The 20,800-nt window shown below is 36.8% G+C and overlaps 2 protein-coding genes across 2 annotated transcripts in view; both read right to left on the bottom strand.

Annotated features, from left to right (window-relative positions):
- Nucleotides 1-380: 380 nt before the first annotated feature.
- LOC146134846 (TATA element modulatory factor-like) overlaps nt 381-20,800 on the bottom strand; it is a 36,556-nt gene continuing 16,136 nt past the window's right edge. Inside the window, exons 16-25 of the mRNA XM_083395682.1 lie at nt 20,189-20,345; nt 19,417-19,509; nt 18,236-18,392; nt 11,056-11,248; nt 9,820-9,985; nt 9,349-9,447; nt 7,764-7,910; nt 6,182-6,307; nt 5,203-5,313; nt 381-3,149 (exon numbers count right to left, since the gene is read on the bottom strand). Of these exons, the coding sequence (XP_083251808.1) occupies nt 3,114-3,149; nt 5,203-5,313; nt 6,182-6,307; nt 7,764-7,910; nt 9,349-9,447; nt 9,820-9,985; nt 11,056-11,248; nt 18,236-18,392; nt 19,417-19,509; nt 20,189-20,345 (1,285 nt within the window). The 3' untranslated portion in view covers nt 381-3,113. The remainder of the gene's footprint in view (nt 3,150-5,202; nt 5,314-6,181; nt 6,308-7,763; nt 7,911-9,348; nt 9,448-9,819; nt 9,986-11,055; nt 11,249-18,235; nt 18,393-19,416; nt 19,510-20,188; nt 20,346-20,800) is intronic.
- On the bottom strand, nt 12,587-15,451 carry LOC146134847 (uncharacterized). The gene has a single exon (XM_083395578.1). The coding sequence runs from the start codon at nt 15,449-15,451 to the stop codon at nt 12,587-12,589; it is 2,865 nt and encodes a 954-aa protein (XP_083251704.1).

Raw genomic sequence — 20,800 nt, 5'->3', positions numbered from 1 at the left:
TCAGAATACAAACAGTTTTTATCAGCATGGAGGACTTACCATTAGTTCAACCTGACAACATTTTCAATGAAGGCTTATTAATAGTTTGTTCAGGCAAAACAGCAAACGAACACAACTTTTTGAAAAGTTAGGCTTTGTATCAAGTAAATTCTACAAAAATCAAAAGCCTATTCGGTGGAGACATCTATATTTTGTTGCACTTGTTACAAACAAAAAAAACTAAAATATTTATTACCTACACTGGTCTTTTGCATCACAGCAAGTCATAACACTCTCTCCTTACATTATTTTAAATCCTGAACTCTAAATATAAACTACTCATCCCGAAATAAACTACTCTAGCCTTTCCTTGAAATACAATTTAAAACAGTAGTCGCGAGCCTTATCAAGGCTTGTTTTATTGTTGCCAGTTACTACTGGCATTATAGGAGCAGAGAGTGGGCAGCCAGAAAGAACGAGGAGTGAAAGAAATTAATTATTGCACCACGAGCAGTATTCACAGCAAACGTTTCGTGACCGCGTACAGCTGTACTACAACATAGACTGCCAGGGTCGCGTACCGATTCAAAGCAACACCGTAAATACTGAAATAAATAGACTCTATTCTTTTCACGTCGCTTCATATAGTGTAAAAAAGAGCGGCCCTAATATAGAATACAAGTGTGTTTTAAGTACATTGTGGTTTTAAAAGCGTTTCCTATAGGAAAATAAGGCGAAACAAAATGCGCACACTTCAGCCATTGTATGACGTTTCTTGTAGAATGATATTTTAGAATGTTTTTTTAATAACATTAAACAGTTTTTTTCGTTTGGCCGAACATAGAAATGAGTTTAAATACAAATGACAAAAAAACATAATGTTATAAACTACACATTTTTTCGTATTATTAAATAAGCTTGTTACATCAAAATATGCTTTGGCTTATCACGAGTATTTTCATAATACGATACTTCTTTGAAGAAGCAATTTGTAACAAATGTAGAGTAAAAGTACTTTAACATTTGCGAAAACGACTGTACGCGTTCATTTAAAGTCAATCTTTTTTGCTAAATTTAAAGCGGTACACGGATATTTTAAAACGAGATAAAACTCGGTACGTTTCAAAAACGGGCGAGTGAATTAAAATATGGAAATACACGCTTGAAAGCAAATTCGCCACGTTAGCAAAAGCAAAGTTAAACACCGAAACTCCGTGCCGAGTAAATGAAAAAAACAAACAAGTTAAGCAAGAATAAATAGGGTAACAAGAGACGGCGTATACCAAATAAAGCACCGATTTTTGTGGACATTACGACCGTAAGTGCAAAATACACACATAACGTTGCGAGAGACTTGGAATATTTCACTGTATAGGGCTTCGCGTTGTTTTGGATTAACAGACAATACAATATACCCCAGTTTTTATTAATTTGGAGTAAGCAAATAAGTTATTTTATATCAGGGATGTTGTAATGGAAATAGTTTTAGCCCCAAAAGGTTCAAAACCGGCAATATTTTGCAAACGTGCCAAAACGAAAAGGGGTTACATGTCCTAGCACTATAAGCGCTCCGCAGTTTTAGTGTCAATTTCTCGAAAAACAGTAACATTTATTTCCCTCGCGTTTTTAACGATCCGGGTCGACTGAGTTTACTGACGTCATCCAGCTCGTAACTTGGCCTTTCTCGTTTTATTTGCAGCGCTTGTGGTTTGTTTTGAAGGAGTTACAGAGTTAGGTGCGTAAGCGTTGTAGGCGCGGAATTCCAACAATGCAGATACAAGCCAAGTGTTGTTTTTCGACACGCTTGTTGTTTAAATAAGGTTTGCATTACAAATGATAAATAAGCATAAAAGTAAGCGTGTGATGGTTTAACTCACATTATTTACTGTTAAATTAAATTGGGTGATTATATATGACATTAATAAGTGGTAGAAAGTGTGCTTGAAAAATGTTTTATATACTTGGCTGAATATCATAAGCTGGAGTCATCTTTAGCTTTCCAAGCCATGCATACAAAAAGTTCTTTATGTCAGCCATTTTGCAAATTACTTGCAACAAACAAAACTGACTTTGGCCTAGATATTGGAATTACAACTATATAACTACAGTTAATAGAGTTACAATTATATTATTTTGCCCAGAAGAAGACTGCCCGAATAGGTGGTCGAAACGTTGGTACTTTAATAACATTTTTGCCGGAGGAATAATTTTACAATTGAAACAATGCCTGGCAGCAACAACTTGTTCAGAATTTTCTTAAGTTATGGCGAAAACGACAAATTTGAATTTAACTGGCTAATAACTACAATAAGATATGCATGTGGCCATCCCTGGGGGCCGAAGACCACAGTTGAGAAACGCCGTGTTTGAAGCGCATCAGCAAATAGCAATTACCCGATTTTTAATGAACTGCTGTTGATTTTAGTAACGGCGGTTTTTAATGCGGTCAAAAAGCAATTCGACCGCGTTCAAACGATTTTCCTACGTTTCAGCAGTCAATTCCCAACCTTAAAAATTTAAATTGGATATGGGTCATTGGCTTCAAGGACCACGGACATCTGTGGGACCTACCTAACTGGTTTTAGAACGAAAATGGTTTAATGTGTTGAATAACAGAATCGAAATAGATTAAGACTTCAAGGGCGACGGCATTAAAATAATGTAGTATTTACTTGACCACAGGGGTCTAAAAAAGTAGTTTTAAAGTAGTTTAATTCATAAAAGCGCGTTTGCCGGTATTTATTAATTATATTTCCCTATTTTCCTTAAAAAAGCATTTAAACTTCATTACAGGTTCATTTTGGTTGGAACTAAAAAGAGCAGGTTTCTTGAGCCTACTTGCTTTGTTCCATGCAGGCTGTTGTTGTCCACGCTAACCCCCAAAAAATCGCGACACTTTTCAATATATATATAACTACCGGGTGTCGGAATAAAATCTCAGGTAGCGGACATCCCTAGTTTGTACAACAAGTTGTCAAAGATACATAAAGCGGATTGCACAACAGACAGCGTTCACCACTGCTGGTCGGATCATTCGGTGAGCGTCGAATAACTCTGACGCATTACACCGGACGGTGATGACGTAGTATGACGTCGGAATTTCCTAGTTTGAGCCTTCCGCCGGGGGGGGGGTGCTATGACGTAGCTTCCGCTTTTAGGAGAGCATCGATCTGGAAAGAGTGAAAAAGTGTGGAAATAAAAGTTGACAATGAATTTGGTTTCTTCGGGGAGCTTGAAATATAAAGAGGAAAAAAAACGTTAAAAGTGCGGCATTAATAGCATCAAGAGTTTGAAATTAAGTAGTAAATCGGAGGCTACTAGATATTTTTTGTATTTTGCCAAATGCATGTTGGAAACAAATTCGCTAGAATTACAAAAGAGTACAATTTGCAAATAAATGCAGTTTTGCAAGCTTATCATTTTCAAATAAAATCATTTTTTGCGATTAAATGCGGTTTTGGGGAAGTTACCATTTAAGTCCGGCATTTAATCAAAAAACATAAGATCAAAATGTTATTTTTGAAAATACACCGGATGCTTTTGAAAAGGCTTACAGAAAGTATTCGGCTTAATCAGGATTATAGTTGAAGCATGTAAAGCAATATAAAAGGCAGGTTTCGTCAAAATAAGGTGACGAGTATCTAGTATTTACATATTATTCAAACAATCGGGTCTACCATCGAAATGAAACAGGCAGTGTTGGGGATGAAGATGGGAAGTTAATATTTACATCAAATGAAAATGATACAAGTTTGTATCAAAACGTCTTAACCAAGATAATGTCGATTTAAACAACCTTTTTGGCATTGTAATTCATTATCAAACTCATTAGCTTCGCGCAAATTTGCAATAACGCAACAATATACACAATATCCATTGGTTATCAATATCGCTCCAATCGAAACAGTAATATGCAAATTTCGACAATCGAAAAAAAATAATAGGTTTTGGAGAAAAGCGATCGATCAAAATGAACCGTAATTTGAGGCTTTCTATTTATAGCGCAATTTCATTGGTGCTGCGCATAGCGTGCCCATGTCTTCTACAAATAAACGCAACAGGCAATTTGAGAGGGACCGGTTCGGCTCTAAGGTCGGCAATTTGGTGTTTAAGTAGTTAGTTAAGTAAAAAGCAGCGCTGTGTGCTGTGAAGTGGTTTGTAATTGTAGTGACCTAGCAAAAATTAAGCAAACAAAACAACATTCATTTTAGCGCTTGTGGCAATACAATGACATCCCAATAAAGTTCGTAAAAACTAGAAAATCTAGCTTTAACTTTTTCAGTAATTGATTGAAATTTACAATTAATTAAACAAGTTTATGGAATTCCAGCAAATAGAGATTTAAACAAAAAACATATCAGTGGTGAAAGTCACGATTTATCATCTGTGACTTAAACATATAACTTTGCCTGACATTATAAAAACTATAAAAGATATTATGTGAAAATAAGGCAGGGTCTCCACTTTGGGTGATTTAGGTCGTATCACGTCACAATGTGAATACAACAGCACATAAGTTCGTACAAACAGCTCAGTTTCAAGTGCGAACTAAACTGGGAATTTATTGAAGCTGCAAAAATCTTGCTCAGAAATAATCTCAATAAATATAAATATATAACTACAGCAGTCAATTAAATTAAGCCAAGTGAACTACTGCAGTCGGCGCGACCCGTAGGTTAAAAAAAACAAAGTTATAAAACCGATAGATAGTCTTCACGTCATAACAATAAATTGGCATAAAAAGATCGAATTAAATCAATGCTTTATGTATTTGCATTGGCTTCGCAATTTTTTCAAATTTGTAGTAATCTTGCTTAGGACCAATCTTAACAAAACTAATTATTAAAACTAATACAGTCGGCCACTCAACACGATCAAACGGCCACACATTGTTGGGTCGCGACCAATGGGGTGTAAAACACAGTTCTAAAGCTTACCTGTTGTCAGTAAATGTGCTTCACGCCAAGAAATTAGCATACACATGTTCGAATTGAATTAACACGATTTACGTCTTCTTATTGCATTCGCAATTGTCACAATATCTTAACAAATCGAACCATGTTAAACTACTGCAGTCGGCGAAAAACGGCCACACAATTTTATGTCACGGACCATGGGTTGAAAGAAACTTTTTAACAAATATAAGCATGTGAAGTAGTACTGCTGTATGCAACCAAATTAAACAGCGACCCATAGGCTGAGAAACACAGTTCTAAGTCCCACCTGTTGCCGATACATATCCTTCACGTCTTGCAAGTCGAGCTTCAGTTCTTCCGCCTCTTCAGCTTTTTCGCCGTACATAGTGAGGACCGCGTCTTGACGTGCTTTCATCTCCTAAAGGCAAAACGATTAGTAAAGGTTGATAGACGTGTGCATGATTTTAAAACTGGCATTGTAGCCAACTGTAAATTATAGAGGTGGAATAGCATATGGTGGAATATTTTCCAACCGTCTGTTAGGAGTAAATAGGACAGCCCTATGAGGGGATTGCTGAAAATCCACCTTAATTTTGTTAGTAAATTGGCGGAATACAGGCTGTAGAGTCGCAGCCGGACTCGGTAATCAGAAGTTGGACTCGTTTTTTTTTTAACTGACTCCGCAGTCCTGGTGAAAACTAATGGATCCGATCCGATACTGAATTCGTTATCAGTGTACAGGAATTCACAAAATGGGTTTTATAAGTGGATTCATATCTTATTCGACTGAATACAAAACAATGTATATAATTAAAATAGGAACAGAATTAGTGTAAATTAAGCATTCTCGCCAAACACCAACAAGTAACTAACAAGGCGAGCTCCTACCGCTACAAGGTGGTAACACCAACTAGATCAGTGGTTCTCAACCTTTTTTTCTTTCGTGGCCCATTTTCGTTGCACAAAAATTCTGTGGCCCAGTAAATTTTTGTGAAAGAAAAAATTATAAAAAAGGTTTAGAACAAAAAAAAAATATATATATATATATATATATATATATACAAACAGATTATTTATTCAACCGTCTTCTCAATTCCTCCCAAAGCAATTATTCCTGTAAAATTAGGTATAGTGGCACAAATGAAACTAAATTCTTCAGTAAATCTAGCTTTTTTAAATTGGTCTGTGGCTCACCTAAAAAGTTTCCATAGCCCACTGGTTGAGAACCGCTGTTATAGAATCATTACACAATTAAATAGGTCATAAACCAATCAATGGAAACCCACCGTAATCTTGGCTTTCATGGCTTGCACTTCCTTTGCAGTTTCTTCCAATTCTTCATTGAGGTTTGTGAGCCGCACAATTTCCTCGGCCATAGAGGCTCGGGTCCGCTCCAGTGTGTTGATTTCACCCTAGCGAGAGAACACACCGTGGTGACCCGGATTTGGTTATGTCTTTACAAAAGACAGCTAAAGAGATTTTTGCCGAAACAGCTAAGAACCGGCGCCTATAGGGTTAAATATATAGCAAAAACCAGAATTTAGTCTTAACAATTTTTAAAACACCTGCTAAAACGTTTTTTGAAGGAGTATTCTAGTGGCAGTTTGGTTTACAAAATAATATCATTCGTTTAATGGTGAAAATAACGGCCCAAATCGACGTAAAAAGCGACATGCTTTATTGTTCAAATGTTTCGGCAAATGCTCATGCCATCATCAGTGATTGCCGAAACGTTTGAAAATAAAGCATGTCGCTTTTTACGTCTATTTGGCCCGTTATTTTCACCATTAAACTTTTGAACAGATCCGTATATAGTGTTCCAAAATATCATTCGTGTTTTTATATATTTTTGAAACACCTGCTAATTCAGTTGACATCTGTACAAACACTGGTAAAATAACCGAAAACCAAATTTGCCTATTTATTTTATTTTGGTTTGTAAACGTTTTAAGGATTTTTTTACCCAAAAAATTGTCGTTTTTTCTACAGTTTTTTTAATTCCTAGTAGCTTTAAAATAAACTACTAAAATGTGGATATAAAGTTTTATTACGTTCCTAATGGATAGTTTATTGGACGATTCAAGGCATATGTTGGTAAAGATAAAGATTTCCGATAAATGTTTAGTGCAAAAAAAATCTTTGAACTATCACAAACCAATAGAAAATAATAGGCAAATTTTCTTTTTGGTTCCTACCAGTGTTTGTATAGATGTCAACAGAATTCTCAAGTGGCAAGTGTTTCAAAAATATATAAAAACAAACATGATATTAATCTCTAAACGAAAATGCTTCTACAATACTTCTTCAAAAGAAAAACAAGTTTTTATCCAAGCGACAAATTTCCAAACAACATAATGATTGAGTTGTGCATTAATTTTTTGACAATCACAAAAAGATTATATTTCTGCCAGCTGTATCACTAAAAAAGCTTAGCACCTTCCTAGACCAGCCTACAAGCAAGCTATTATACGACTACCCAAACGTAAACGTTTTTTTAGCGGTTTAACTAAATATAGTTTTCAATTATACTATAATTTAAACTTTTTTTATGGTGAAAATAACGGTCCAAATAGACGTAAAAAGCGACATGCTTTATTATTCAAACGTTTCGGCAAATGCTCATGCCATCATCAGTGATATGAAGGCCACATCAGTTACACCCGTTTATTAAACAAATTTGCTATTTATCAACTAACTTTGTCGTTATCAATTTTTTTAACAGTCACCAAAATAAGAGATTGTATTTACAGCCATCATAATGATTGAATTGTGCATTAATTTGTCAGCTGACAATCACAGAAAGATAATATTACGCCAGCCCATATTACTAAAGAACAAATATACTTAAATTATTATTACAGGCCTTACCTGCAGTTGTACTATTTCTCCATCCCGTTGCTTCAACTGAGACTGTAGGTTCTCCAGTAGTGTGCTGCCGCTAGCGACCGAACGCAGACTGTCGTACACGCCGCTGGGTGCCCCCGAAGAGCTGAACTGTCGCTCGTAAGCTTCGAGCTAGAGACAAGACGGGTGATGAATAGAATATGGTTTTACCAAAAAAACTACCATTTTAACTTCTTTACAAAATTTTTTTTAACAAGGGCTTTTTTGCCTTGTAAATGGTTTATTTTAGGTATATATTTTTGGACCCTGTAAAAATGTAAAGTGCATTTCGACCTAGAAAAAAAACTAAAACATTACAGTAGTGTAAAACAGTAGATGAGCAAATATAAACATGCCTTTTTACCGAAGCAATTACAAGCGTTTTGTAGAAGCCCAAAACAAAGTGGGTAACTTATACTGTAGATAAAAATATTTTTAAGCTTGAAAAGTTTAATTACCACTAGTTGTTAACGAACTAACGTACTATATTTTGATGAATTTCATTTGAAGGTAGAAAATGCTGCTTCAGATAGCAAATCATGGATAAAAAACTATATGTGCCGATACTACCCTTGTATCGGACGAGTGCCGATACTCCCCTTGTATCGGACGAGTGCCGATACTACCACTTGGTATCGGGTATCGGCTCCGATCCGATATTATCGGACGAGTGCCGATACTACCACTTGGTATCGGGTATCGGCTCCGATCCGATATTATCGGACGAGTACCGATACTACCAATTGGTATCGGGTATCGGCTCCGATCCGATATTATCGGACGAGTACCGATACTACCACTTGTTATCTAGTATCGGCTCCGATCCGATATTATATTATCAGACATCCCTAGTGATGGTTTACAGTTTTTGTGTGAAAAAAACATTAGAACTGTTCACGTTTTCTTAGCAAAATTGTATACTACTGCAGGTTAGCCGCTAACAACACCGGGGTAGTACTGTGGCCCTATGCTACCTTATTATAAACGCAAATATGATAGTTTTTTTTTATTAATTTACTACAGCATCGGTTTTACACCTGGACTGTACTTTATGCTAATTTCGGTTTCGGTATTTTATACTTGAATATTATTTATAACTTTTTGTATTTTAGTTGTGTTTGAGTTTTTAAGCGAAATTGATGACGCATTCATAGTACATTGTCATTTTTGGTAGTTTTAGGTCTTTTATACGCTTTGTGATTATAAGATAAGTTAGGGTTAGGGTTTCTTAAACTGGGGTCCATGGACCCCTTGGCGGTCAGTGAACAAATTTAAGGGGGTCTATGAAGAGCTACTTGAAACATTAGTGTATATATTTAAAAAGTAATCAATTTTCATAGAAAAGAGTTTCGTTAAAAATCGTTTTAGCAATGAATGTTTTTAGACACCATTTTAAATTCGCATTTTTTGGACGGGAAACACCACATTTCTAAAGTCTTTTTGTATTGTGACGTCAATTTATGACGTCATTTTTGAAAATCCCTTGTCCACTGTGGTCAAGGTGAAGCAAAAAAAATTATGGGTCCGTGGTAAAAAAAGGTTATGAATTACTGCATTAGAATGTACTCACATTGTTGAAGGTATCTGACGAACTCGCAACCGACTCGTTGTCAATCATACTCGCTGATGACGTAATACTTTCCGATCTACTCATCCACAAGAGTTTGTCCTGAAAAAAAAAAAGTTTAACTACTAAGCATTATATTTAACGTATAACTACGCAAATACTAGTTAATTAGTATTTTAGTTAACTACTAAACCAGTTGTACAGATAAACTAAACAACCAACAAACAGACGAACCAACCAACCAATCAATCAACTAACTACAGACCAAACCAACCAAACATCAAATTAATAGACGAACCAACCAATCAACTAACAATTCAACCAATTAACTGAACAACAAACAGACCAACCAACCAACCAACTAACAGACAAACCAACCAACCAACTAACAGACAAACCAACCAACCAACCAACCAACTAATAATTCAACTAATTAAATGAACAACAAACAGACCAACCAACCAACCAACCAACCTTTTCCTTCTGCATATTCTCGAACTGCGCTTGGTACTTCTTGCGATCGACCTCGGCCCTGACTTTCTCCATGTCAAGTTGGTTCTCTAGGGTGAGTCGCTCTCTCCTGGAGCGGTTAAGAGCATCCGAGTGCTCCTGCTCCTTCATAGCAAGCTCCTTCCTCATTCTAAAGCAACAAAAATGTCAAAGATATGTGAACCAGTCGTGTCTCCTATATATGAAATTTAATTGTTGTAGAAACCGCATTTTTACATTGAGATTCTTTTTTTTTTAATATTTTACTGCAAATTATCAGGAGAAATAACATAATGGTGGAATATTTGCTCACCACGCATTGTGAGTGGATGAATTATTTATTATTATTATATACCACATCTTGAAGTGGATGTTGAAAATCCACCTTATTTTAGTTACGTAAATGGTATAAAAACAGGCTGCAGAGTCAGGACTATATATATATACTGAATGTCATGTTAAGATTTTACACAACAAAAGCCTTAAGGGGACTCACGAAGGTTTTGCCAACAAATTGGAATAACGCTATAAGAGTTTTATCAATAACCTATGTAATCTGGTAAAAAACCTGAAATGTCACAAATAAAAAATGTACAATCTTTGGACGAGTACTTGAAACAAAAACGAAATGAAAGTTAAATTGCAGACAAGGCGGAAAACTTTTAGTTCAGACACGTTTTAAAAAGAGATATTTTGCCAAAGAATAAAATTTGGAAATACCAGCAATCAGATCGAGCGAGTAATTGTGTTAACTTAACTCTACTCGTTACTGGTGTGAGTAGTCCAACTGTACTTACAACTCGTCCGGGCGACTTAACTTATTTGTCGGGCGATTATTTTTTAAATTGTCAAAAAAATTGCCAATTATCTCATTTTCCATTTTGATAATATGCCCGGTTTCTGTTAATTTTCTGCAACTATTTTTACCTTGTAGTTCAACTGTTTACATAACATTTTTAGAGTGGTTTATCTTTTTAAAATATAAAACATATCAACCAAACATATTTATTGGTTTTGCATAAACCGAAAAAAAACCTTGATTGGTCAAAATTTGTCAAAAAAACAAATTTTTAGATCAAATTTGCCAAAATTTGCATTTTTTAGGTCAAAAATAACCGCCCCACTAGTTAGCCTTAAATCGTTTTAGCCGTTGTGGTACATCTGCATAAACCTTGAATACATAACGTAGGAATTTCGTATACTTGACGTAGTAACTCTTACCGTTCAAGTATAGAGTCGAACTCGTCGGTTTTCTTCCGTAACTTTTCTACCTCATCTTTCAGCTCGGACTTTCCCTTCCGCTCATCGGACAGCTGCAGCTCGCAGGCGGCCAGGCGTGAACGAAGGTCAACCAAGGTCATTTGCGCCATGCGTTCCTTTTCTTGCGCTGCTGCAAGTTGGGTCTGGGCGTCACCTGGAAAGTAGCGAGTTCTTATGAGTTGTTTTAAGTTTATTTCTTTCAAAAGTTGGTTGGAGGAATTATGTTACCTACGAGTTTTTTAGAGTAAAGGGGCTAATTTTACAAGTTTTTTGGAGTAAATTGTCTACTTTTACATGTTCTTTGGAGTAAATTGTCTACTTTTAAGAGTTTTTATCGAATAAATGGGCTACTTTTACAAGTTTTTTGGAGTAAATTGTCTACTTTTACAAGTTTTTGGAGTAAATGGGCTACTTTTACAAGTTTTTGGAGTAAAGGGGCTACTTTTACGAGTTTTTTGAAGTAAATGGGCTACTTTTACAAGTTTTTTGGAGTAAATTGTCTACTTTTACAAGTTTTTGGAGTAAATGGGTTACTTTTACAAGTTTTTTGGAGTAAATTGTCTACTTTTACAAGTTTTTGGAGTAAATGGGCTACTTTTGCAAGTTTTTTGGAGTAAATTGTCTACTTTTACAAGTTTTTGGAGTAAATGGGTTACTTTTACAAGTTTTTGGAGTAAAGGGGCTACTTTTACGAGTTTTTTGGAGTGAATGGGCTACTTTTACGAGTTTGTTTGAAAAAGTGGGTTCATTTAAAAGTTGGATTGGGTAATTGTGTGGTTTTATGAGTTTGTTGGATAAGTAAGTTATTTTTACGAGTTGGTTTGAGTAAGTGAGTTATTTTAAAGAGTTGGTTTGAGTAAGTGAGTTACTTTTACGCGTTGCAAACTCAGTTACGTTTACGGGTAGATTTGAGTAATTGTTTTGCTTACGAGTTAGTTCGAATTATTTAGTGCTTGTAAAGTTGTTTTTACCGACAGTTTTGATTGATAGATTTATACCGCCGTCGAAAATAAAATGTTCTGTCCAACGTTTTTAGTTTGGTATAAAAATTGTGAGAGTCTGAAGAGAGTTCAGCATTAAAAGGGTTGAAAAACCCAATACAGCGGCTATTGCTTAAAGCTTTCATGTCCCCTACTGTCTTAGCCCTTTCTTGTAGGAATTTTTTTTATTGGTTCACAAATTGCTCACTGCGATATTTTACTCACTTCGCAGGTTTCTGCTTTCAACTCGTTTTCGAATATCTGCAAACTCGTTTATTTACGCCACTAGGTGAAAACTATTCTGTAAACACCGGACTCCAAGTTAAATAATTTAGCATTCAAGAACTTTCTCCTGGTATATAAGCCTATCATATAAACTGCTAGTTTGCAGAATTTAATTACAATATAAGCAGTAAACATTTTTTTGTCCATATATAAATGAATGTACATCACAACTAAAAAAATCGTAATCACTATTAAACCAACGGTAAAAAACAAATTCAGTAACTTTGTTACATTTGGTCCATATCAATATCAACAGAAGCATTTCTTCTCTGTAAATATTGGGTTTTAAAATTATTGATTAGAACACAGCATCTGTCTATGAGTGTTGAGTAAAGCAATGGGTTCATGGCACTATTAATGGGAAGCAAAATACCAGCACTAATAATATATACATCTTTGGAAAGTGGAACACCAGAAACAGCCAAGTAAGCAAGCACACACATTGGGATCCAGCAACAGAAGTCAGTGACAAGCAAGCGAGAAATACGTTTTTGCAGTCTGGAATTAGGTTGTTTGTTCTTCGATTTAGCCATTTTGTTACTCTGTACATAAATGAGTATGTAAGCAACGAGCATGAAAATGAAAAGCACAAAGTTAAGTGTAATAAGAAACACAGAATATTGCCAGGAAGCGTCTTTTGAAGAAACAAACAGTCTGGGCATACAAACACTAGTTTCACCATAATAACCAAATATCCCCTTTATTGGTTGATTGGGGAAGGTTTTGCTGATAATTTGAATGACATCTTGCCAAGAAATGGGCGCTGTGTAATTGGATTGAACACTATTGGCTAAATACACCATTTTCTGTTTTGGGACCTGGTCAGTTTTGAAAAATCTACTTGGAAACCAAATATGAGAAACAAAATATCCTGAACTGTGGTCAAATAAAGGCACACTGGCAGCCATAAAAGCAAAAAGCCAAACAAATGCACACGGAATATAAATCGATTTCAACTCAAAAGTGCGTGTAATGTAAGGTTTATACACTGTTATAAGTCTAAACGCTGTCATAACAGCCATAGTACCCGAAGAGGCCATGGTAGCTACAACACACAACACCCCAAGAGTGGAACAGGTGCTACTTGTACGCCAAAGTGCGTCAAACGAGCAATAATCCCCCGAAAACTCTAAACCCTTTATGCTTACAGCAATTAGATAAATTCCCATAAGAAAATCAGCCGATGCCAAACTAAACAAAAATATGTAGGTGCTCTTTGTAAAGTTATCGGCGTTTTTTCGATTGACAACATCCTTTACGGTAATAACTATAACGGCTAAATTTCCGATGGCAGCCACCAACCCCATTAACCAGAAGAAGGCGCTGAATACAGGGTTGGCGATCATTTCCTTTTGATTTGAGAAAGTGGAACTCCGCTTACTTATGGGCGGGCACTCGTCACTTCCGTCCGAACATTGAGGAAATCCATCTTCAACCAAGTTGATGTCGACCGACAGGGGCTTTCCATTGCGACAGTAAAACCTAGTTTCGCTGCATCGCGTCGTATTCTCGTCCGATCCGTCGTCACAGTCTATTGTTCCGTCACAAAGGAAGTTAACATCGATGCTGGTGAGCGTTTCACTGGCGCAATCGTGACGCTTGGGGCACAATCCACGTTCGTCGCACGATGTCAAAGGCGATGACCACTTTACCCCTTTGCATGCCCCACCCCAGCCAGCCCTCCAACGCATACAGTCAATGTCGCAGAACTTGGGCCGAGGCTCACAATCTTTGCACTCATCTCTCATGTCCCAACAGTCAGGTATGCCATCGCATTTCGTGGCGCGTGCTGGCGGTGAGCCGTACACAGGTAGGCAATATATGTAATCTGCATTTGTGTTATCCCGTGCTAGTCCGCAATATTTCGTGTTGGATTCACCCATACAACTGACCTTTGGGTTACAGAGTGCTTTGTCCATATCCACACAGTCCGTTTCATTGCGGCAATGCATTCGGTGGGGAGGGCAAGTGTCTCTAGCGTCGCCCAAAACTGACTGGCAAACTGTTTGGTTGTCGCACAAACATTCATCGGAAAGGTCGTAGCAGTCTGGAACCCCGTCACAAACTTGCTGTTGAGAAACAACCAGTCGTTTGTCCAAACATAAGAAGCATTTAAATTGTCCATCAACGAAACATATATCTGACTTATCAGCGCATTGAGCTTCATCGTCGTAGATGTTTATCTGGGGCAAAACACAAATTCCTGTTCTTCCAGTTCCCGGGCATTTAAAACCCAGCCCGGTTTTGATTTCATCATCATTGCAGCGAACAGCATTGTCGCAATATTCATGGGTAGAAATGAGATTACCGTTACTGCATTGCGACAAACTTGTGTGGGTTCCCTCCTCACAAACCCACTGTCCATTCCCACAAACCCTGTCTCTCTGCCCTTCACACGGCCCCATAAGTTGGCGGCAAGTCGTATTATTGTAAAGTGCTTCATACTTGGTTTTGCTTTTCTCGTTTGAACAATACGTTACGTAAACCCACTTGTCATTAACTACCACACGCCGGTCATCGCAAGGCTCCTTACGTTCGACGCACTGGATCTTACCGTCAGCCACTTGTTGCTGGCAAGCTCTGCAAAACCACTCGTCGCTACCGTCCAGGCAATCTGGCCGATCGTTACATAAGCGCTCGCTCTGTAAACACTGAAGCCCATCGTTGCAATGCACTGCGCCACTTCCACAACTGCTACAGTTGGTCTCATCGCTACCTTTAGCGCATTCGCGGAATCCGTTGCACCAATGACTGGCGTTAAGGCACTGATTGCCATCATCGCACATCTTTGCACCTGGTTTGCAAGTTGCGCAGTTCGTCTCATCACTTAAATCGTCGCAGTGGGGGTGTCCATCGCACAACTGACTTGCTGGAATACACTTCATCTCGTTTTCGCATCTCTTCGATGGTGTTTTGCAAGTTGTGCAGATTCTCTCGACATCACCAACGAACGAACAGCTCTCTAGCTTATCGCAAACTCGAACTTGTTTAATGCACTTCACGTGAGGCCAGTTGCACTCAAACTCATCTACGGCGCATCTTGAGTTAGCTCCAATGCACAAGGCGAGCAAAACATAAGTAAACAACAACATATTGGGAATGAGATCTAATCTAACCTGACACACAGGAATTGATCCTTAGTTAGACGATGACTGATTTTGAACTTTTATAATTGTTTGCTCCTAATATTTAACTCGTTTATGAATAGGTCGCATAAAACATTACTCTTCCATTTACAGATATACAACAATAAGCTTCAACTTTAGAAGACAAGTTTCACACATAACTGCAATGCTTTACTACTCGTCTTAACTGAACCAATTCCGACCAATTTACTACTAGAGCAGGGGCTCTTCAACTGGGGTCCATGAACCCCTTGGGGGTCCGTGAACTAGTTTTAGGGGGTCCATCAACGACCAATTAAAATATTATTGTATATTTTAGAAGTAAATCAATTCATCAAAGAGAACAATTTAATTAAAAATAGAACGGTTTTACACTGACTGTAATAAGACTTCATTTCACTTTCACATTTTTGGACCGAAACCAGCAGATTTAAGTCTATTTGTATTGTGACGTAAATTTATGACGTCATTTTTTTTAATTTTTTGGCCTAGCGTGGTCTGCGCGAGCTCCAAAAAAATTTTAGGGGTCCGTGGTAAAAAAAGTTTAAGAACCCCTGTACTGGAGTAAACGAAAACACAAGTCAACCATTTCAACAACATACTATGAATGGGATTTAATCTGACCTGGCACTCAGTAATTGATGCTTGGTTTGGTGGTAACTCATACCGGTGTATATTTAACTTTTCTGACTTTTTGGTTCTGATATTTAATTCGTTTATAAATAAGTCACATAAAACATTACTATTCCATTTCAACGATACGTTTACAGGCATACAGCAATAAACCTTAGCGTTATAACTAGGGCGAATATTTTTTGACTTGTCAAAAAAAGTCAAAATTTTATCAAAATTTACACGTTAGGTCAAAATTTGTCAAAAATTTGTCAAAAATTTGTAAAGACAAAATCAATAAAAATGCACATAAATTGTTTACTAAATTAAAAAAATATATAGTCAGCTTTTTGAATTTCGTCGTTCAGTTGTTCTGAAATTTATCGTTCATTTTTATGAAAAAAATTTAGTTTTGATATATGTTCAAAGTCATTTTAACCGTATTATATATTTATTAGAGCAATATACGTTATAAAAAACGCGTGATTAACGACGCCTAGGTAATTTAAATCAATCTATTTCTAACAGGTCAAAATTTTGTCAAAATAAATTATATTTAGGTTAAAATTTGTCAAAATTTCTCATTTTTTAGGTCAAAAAATATTCGCCCTAGTTATAACAAAAGTATCACAAATCACTAAAAAACTTTTCTAATCGTTCTAACTAACTAATTTTAACCACTTTGTAAATTGATTAAATGCATTCTAGCCACCCGTAGGTTTGACTGGCCTACGATAACGGCAAACATATGGGAGCCTTCAAAAGGATAACCGAATTAAATTGACCGATCGCGCAAAAAAATTAACCGGTTTTGCTTCATTCAAATATATATTAAATTATGTCATACTAGATTAAACGTAAAATAATTTAACAAACAGTTAGGTTAAACATGTTTTATACATATAGAGATGCGATGCTAGGTTGCAACTTAGGCGACTGCCTAATTTTAAACTGTATAAATCTGCTGAGTTTCATTTCTTCAAACACGCAAGTAGTTGAAAAACCTAAGCAGAATTTTAGCCTTGTGTCCAAACATGTGCATCGCCTCACGTTTTAGCGGCTAAACAATGCAGTTTGTGAGCTTGGTGCAGATTTCGAAAAAAAAAACAGGAGAATAAGGACTCGACACACGAAAACACAAAAGACCAAAAAAACACAAAAGCCACAGTTCAACGAAACGCGAATAGAAAGAAGCGCCATCGCAAAAGAGCCCAAGGATACCTCCTCAAAAAGGTTGCAATATCGTTGACTGGGATCACGCATTGGTGTGTCGTGATAATATGTGACTGTGAAGCATGGAACGTGCTGTGGACAAACACCGGGGTCGCGCGCCATAGACAATGGAAAAGAGCTTTTCAATGTATGACGTCATAAAGGCAGTTCGTCGGTTCAGTTAAGGCCAATATTCAGCATACAATGATAAGTTTTTTTACCAATTTCAAGAATTAAATTCTTGATACCAACTCAATAAAACCATCTTTGGCCCAGAAAACGTTTCACAAAAAACAGTTGTGTTAACAGAACTATTCGGAAACCTAATACAATGCAGTAACTGCGGTAAAAAACGAACTAAGTTTATTTTAAAAAACGAGTTTTTTGGGATCACTGCATTCGCACTATGTTGAAAACGAATACAGAATTATTCAAATCTTTAAAATGCTACTTACTTCTGTATGGAAAGTAAATATATTCCTACTAAGTTGTTAACTAATTTTGACAGTCAAAAAATCACAAACAATGTAAATTAAAAACAAGTGGGAAAATGGCCTACCTAGTCGTAAAGTCAGACTCTTCTCTAGAACAATTTTTTTTTTATCTGGTGTTGAAAATGAATCAAGAGTTATTCGAAACGTTCGAATAATACCTACTTCTGTATGGGCTTTAATATTATTATTATGTTAACTCATCAAGATTATGCAAAGGCATACATTATAATTTTGGAGCATAATGGTTGGAGGTTGTAGTAAGACGTAATAAGAATATCAAAGCCCATACAGAAGTAGGTATCATTTAAAAATGTGTAAAATGTTATTGGAAACGTTCGAAATGCTACCTACTTCTGTATGGGCTTGATATTCGTTCTACATCGTCTAAACAATATTCTCCAAAATTCGAATCTAACGATAAAACATCGCCCACCAAGTCGTGAGGTGAGACTTTTCTCTAATGCTTCCCATGTCTTGGCTTGAGTGGCTTGGGTCGACTGGAGACTTTCCATCTGCCTCAGCAGAGGTCGGGTCGACTCGGTGATTCCTTCACTCAACTCGTGGTTGCGCAACTCCGAATCCTGCAACCGCTGAAAAACAAGTGACCACACTTTGTAACATGGGTTCAATAAAATCTAAGATGAAAATGATGTAAATTTACTGGAAAATATACAGGTTAAATAAAGCAGGGCTGACGGACTTGAACCTTTGTTTCTTGACCTTTTCACGTCACGGCGTAACAGTGGTCCTCTAAAAAGGGTCTCAATGAGCTAAGCTTAAAAGGGTTTTCAGTGTTTTTTTTAAAGAGTGGGTTCTCTTAAATTTGTTCGACCACTGCAAATAGCGTGACGTCATTATACTACATGTAACGTCATCATGTGTGCAGTGTGGTTTTTAAAGTGTTTTGAGGACGTTATCCCACATTTTCCTAGAGGTGACGTCATAATATGTGCAGTGTAATTTTTAAGTGTTTTGAAGGCGTTTGATCAAAATTCTCCGGCCGCTGCGAAACAAAACACGTGACGTCATTCTATGTGACGTCATTGGTGTGAGACAAAAACGTGACGTAATTATACTAGCTGTGACGTCATCATATGTGCAGTGTGCATTATAGGTGTTTTAGGAGCTTACTCACAAATTTACCCGACCGATGCGAGACAAAAACACGACGTCATTATTTTATGTGTGCAGTGTGTGTCTAGGCAGGGGTCGGCAACCTTTTTTACACCGCGGACCGGTTTAAAACTGAAATTTGGTCGCGGACCGGCCTTAAAAGACAAATGTTTAGTAAAGAAACAACTTTTTTCAATGTCCTAATTAAAATGCATGCTTTTTTTCTAAAATTTCCTGTCTGAACATCAACATTGTTTATAGACATTGTTTGCATGATTTGATTCTATTGCACTTTAGGGTGAGCACGCTTGAACATCAAAAAAATTTATATATGGTCCGTTCGATATATTGCACGTACGAGGAGTTATATTTTTATCAAAATATCATCTGGAAACCCTGCTATTGACCGGTAATGAACTCCTCGCGGACCGGCGATTGCCGACCACTGTCTTGGTATCGTAATGAAACATCAAGTATCGAACATTTCTGCTATCGACTTACTTGTTGCAAGTCTTGTATCTCCTTACGCCACTGATCATCCTTGCGTGTCGAAATCGCCTCTGCGCGCTCAACCGCATCGCGTAGCTCACTCATCTGGAACGATAAAATGAACACGTGATCAAAGAATTAACATTACACTCGAGTAAATGCGTTTAAAAAGACTAATCAACTCTGGTCAAATCTTGGAATTTTTCATGATGTAATTTACTAGAATATCACAATAACCAGAACTGGAACAACACACTTCAACTCTACGCAACGTAGGAAGTATAGTTGGATTTATCCCACTCTAATCCAGTGGTTTTAAACTTTTTTTACCACAAACACCTAAAATTTTTTTGGAGCTCGCGCAGACCACGCTAGGCCAAAAAATTAAAAAATGACGTCATAAATTTACGTTACAAAACAAATAGACTTAAATCTGCTGATTTCGGTCCAAAAATGTGAAAGTGAAATGAAGTCTTATTACAGTCAGTGTAAAACCGTTCTATTTTTAATTAAATTGTTCTCTTTGATGAATTTATTTACTTCTAAAATATACACTAATATTTTAATTAGTCGTTGATGGACCCCCTAAAACTAGTTCACGGAGACCCCAGTTTAAGAACCCCTGCTCTAATCTTTACAAAAGAAGTTGTAAGAGTTGAGCAAAAATCAGATTGTTTTTGATTGATTCTTAAATATTTCTTTTCACCCTTGAGCATTAGAAATGGCATCCCGGTTGGGAACCACTGACTAAAGTAAAAACAACACTGGTTTAAACGCAACCGACCTGTAGTTGCGCCATGTGCTTCTGGTGCTCTGCATCTTGCTTCATCCTCTCAACCTCCTGTTGCATCTTCCTCTTTACTTGATCTTCTCGATCTTTCAACTCAGACTCCTGCTCGCTCTCTAGCGCCACCTGGCGCTTATTCATTTCCGCCAATTCCCTGGATTTTTTAAACAAAATCAGTTTTTATGACGATTACTGACTATGTTATAGCTAAGTCATTATAAAAAGACTTCAGTCCAAAGAGTTTTAAACTTAAGTCTTAGAGAACGTTGCAGACGTAATGCTTTCCCACAACAGGACTATCGCCGTATAAGAATAAAGTCTGTGTGGAACCTACATTGATTTGACCGGTGTGGTATAAATTATTCTCGCTCAGTCCAATTCCCTCAGATTTTTGGCAAATGATGTTATTAATAACTTTAAAAACAAAATTTGAAATGATCAGTGAAAATATAGCTTGTCGGTTGTTAGATCTAAACTTGCTCTAGTTATGTTCGGTTGCTTACCTACTATTATTGGACAAATATATATTTCAAAGTAATAGTAAATCCAAAACAAACGCTGAATTTTTTTAATCAGGTATCGGATCGGAAACGATACAACCGTACTATC

This window comes from Ascidiella aspersa, chromosome 8 (genome assembly GCF_963924565.1).
Source record: "Ascidiella aspersa chromosome 8, kaAscAspe10.2, whole genome shotgun sequence".
Classification (NCBI taxonomy): domain Eukaryota; kingdom Metazoa; phylum Chordata; class Ascidiacea; order Phlebobranchia; family Ascidiidae; genus Ascidiella; species Ascidiella aspersa.
Note: the sequence above shows the minus strand (reverse complement) of the source record. Positions and strands in the feature narration are given on the sequence as shown.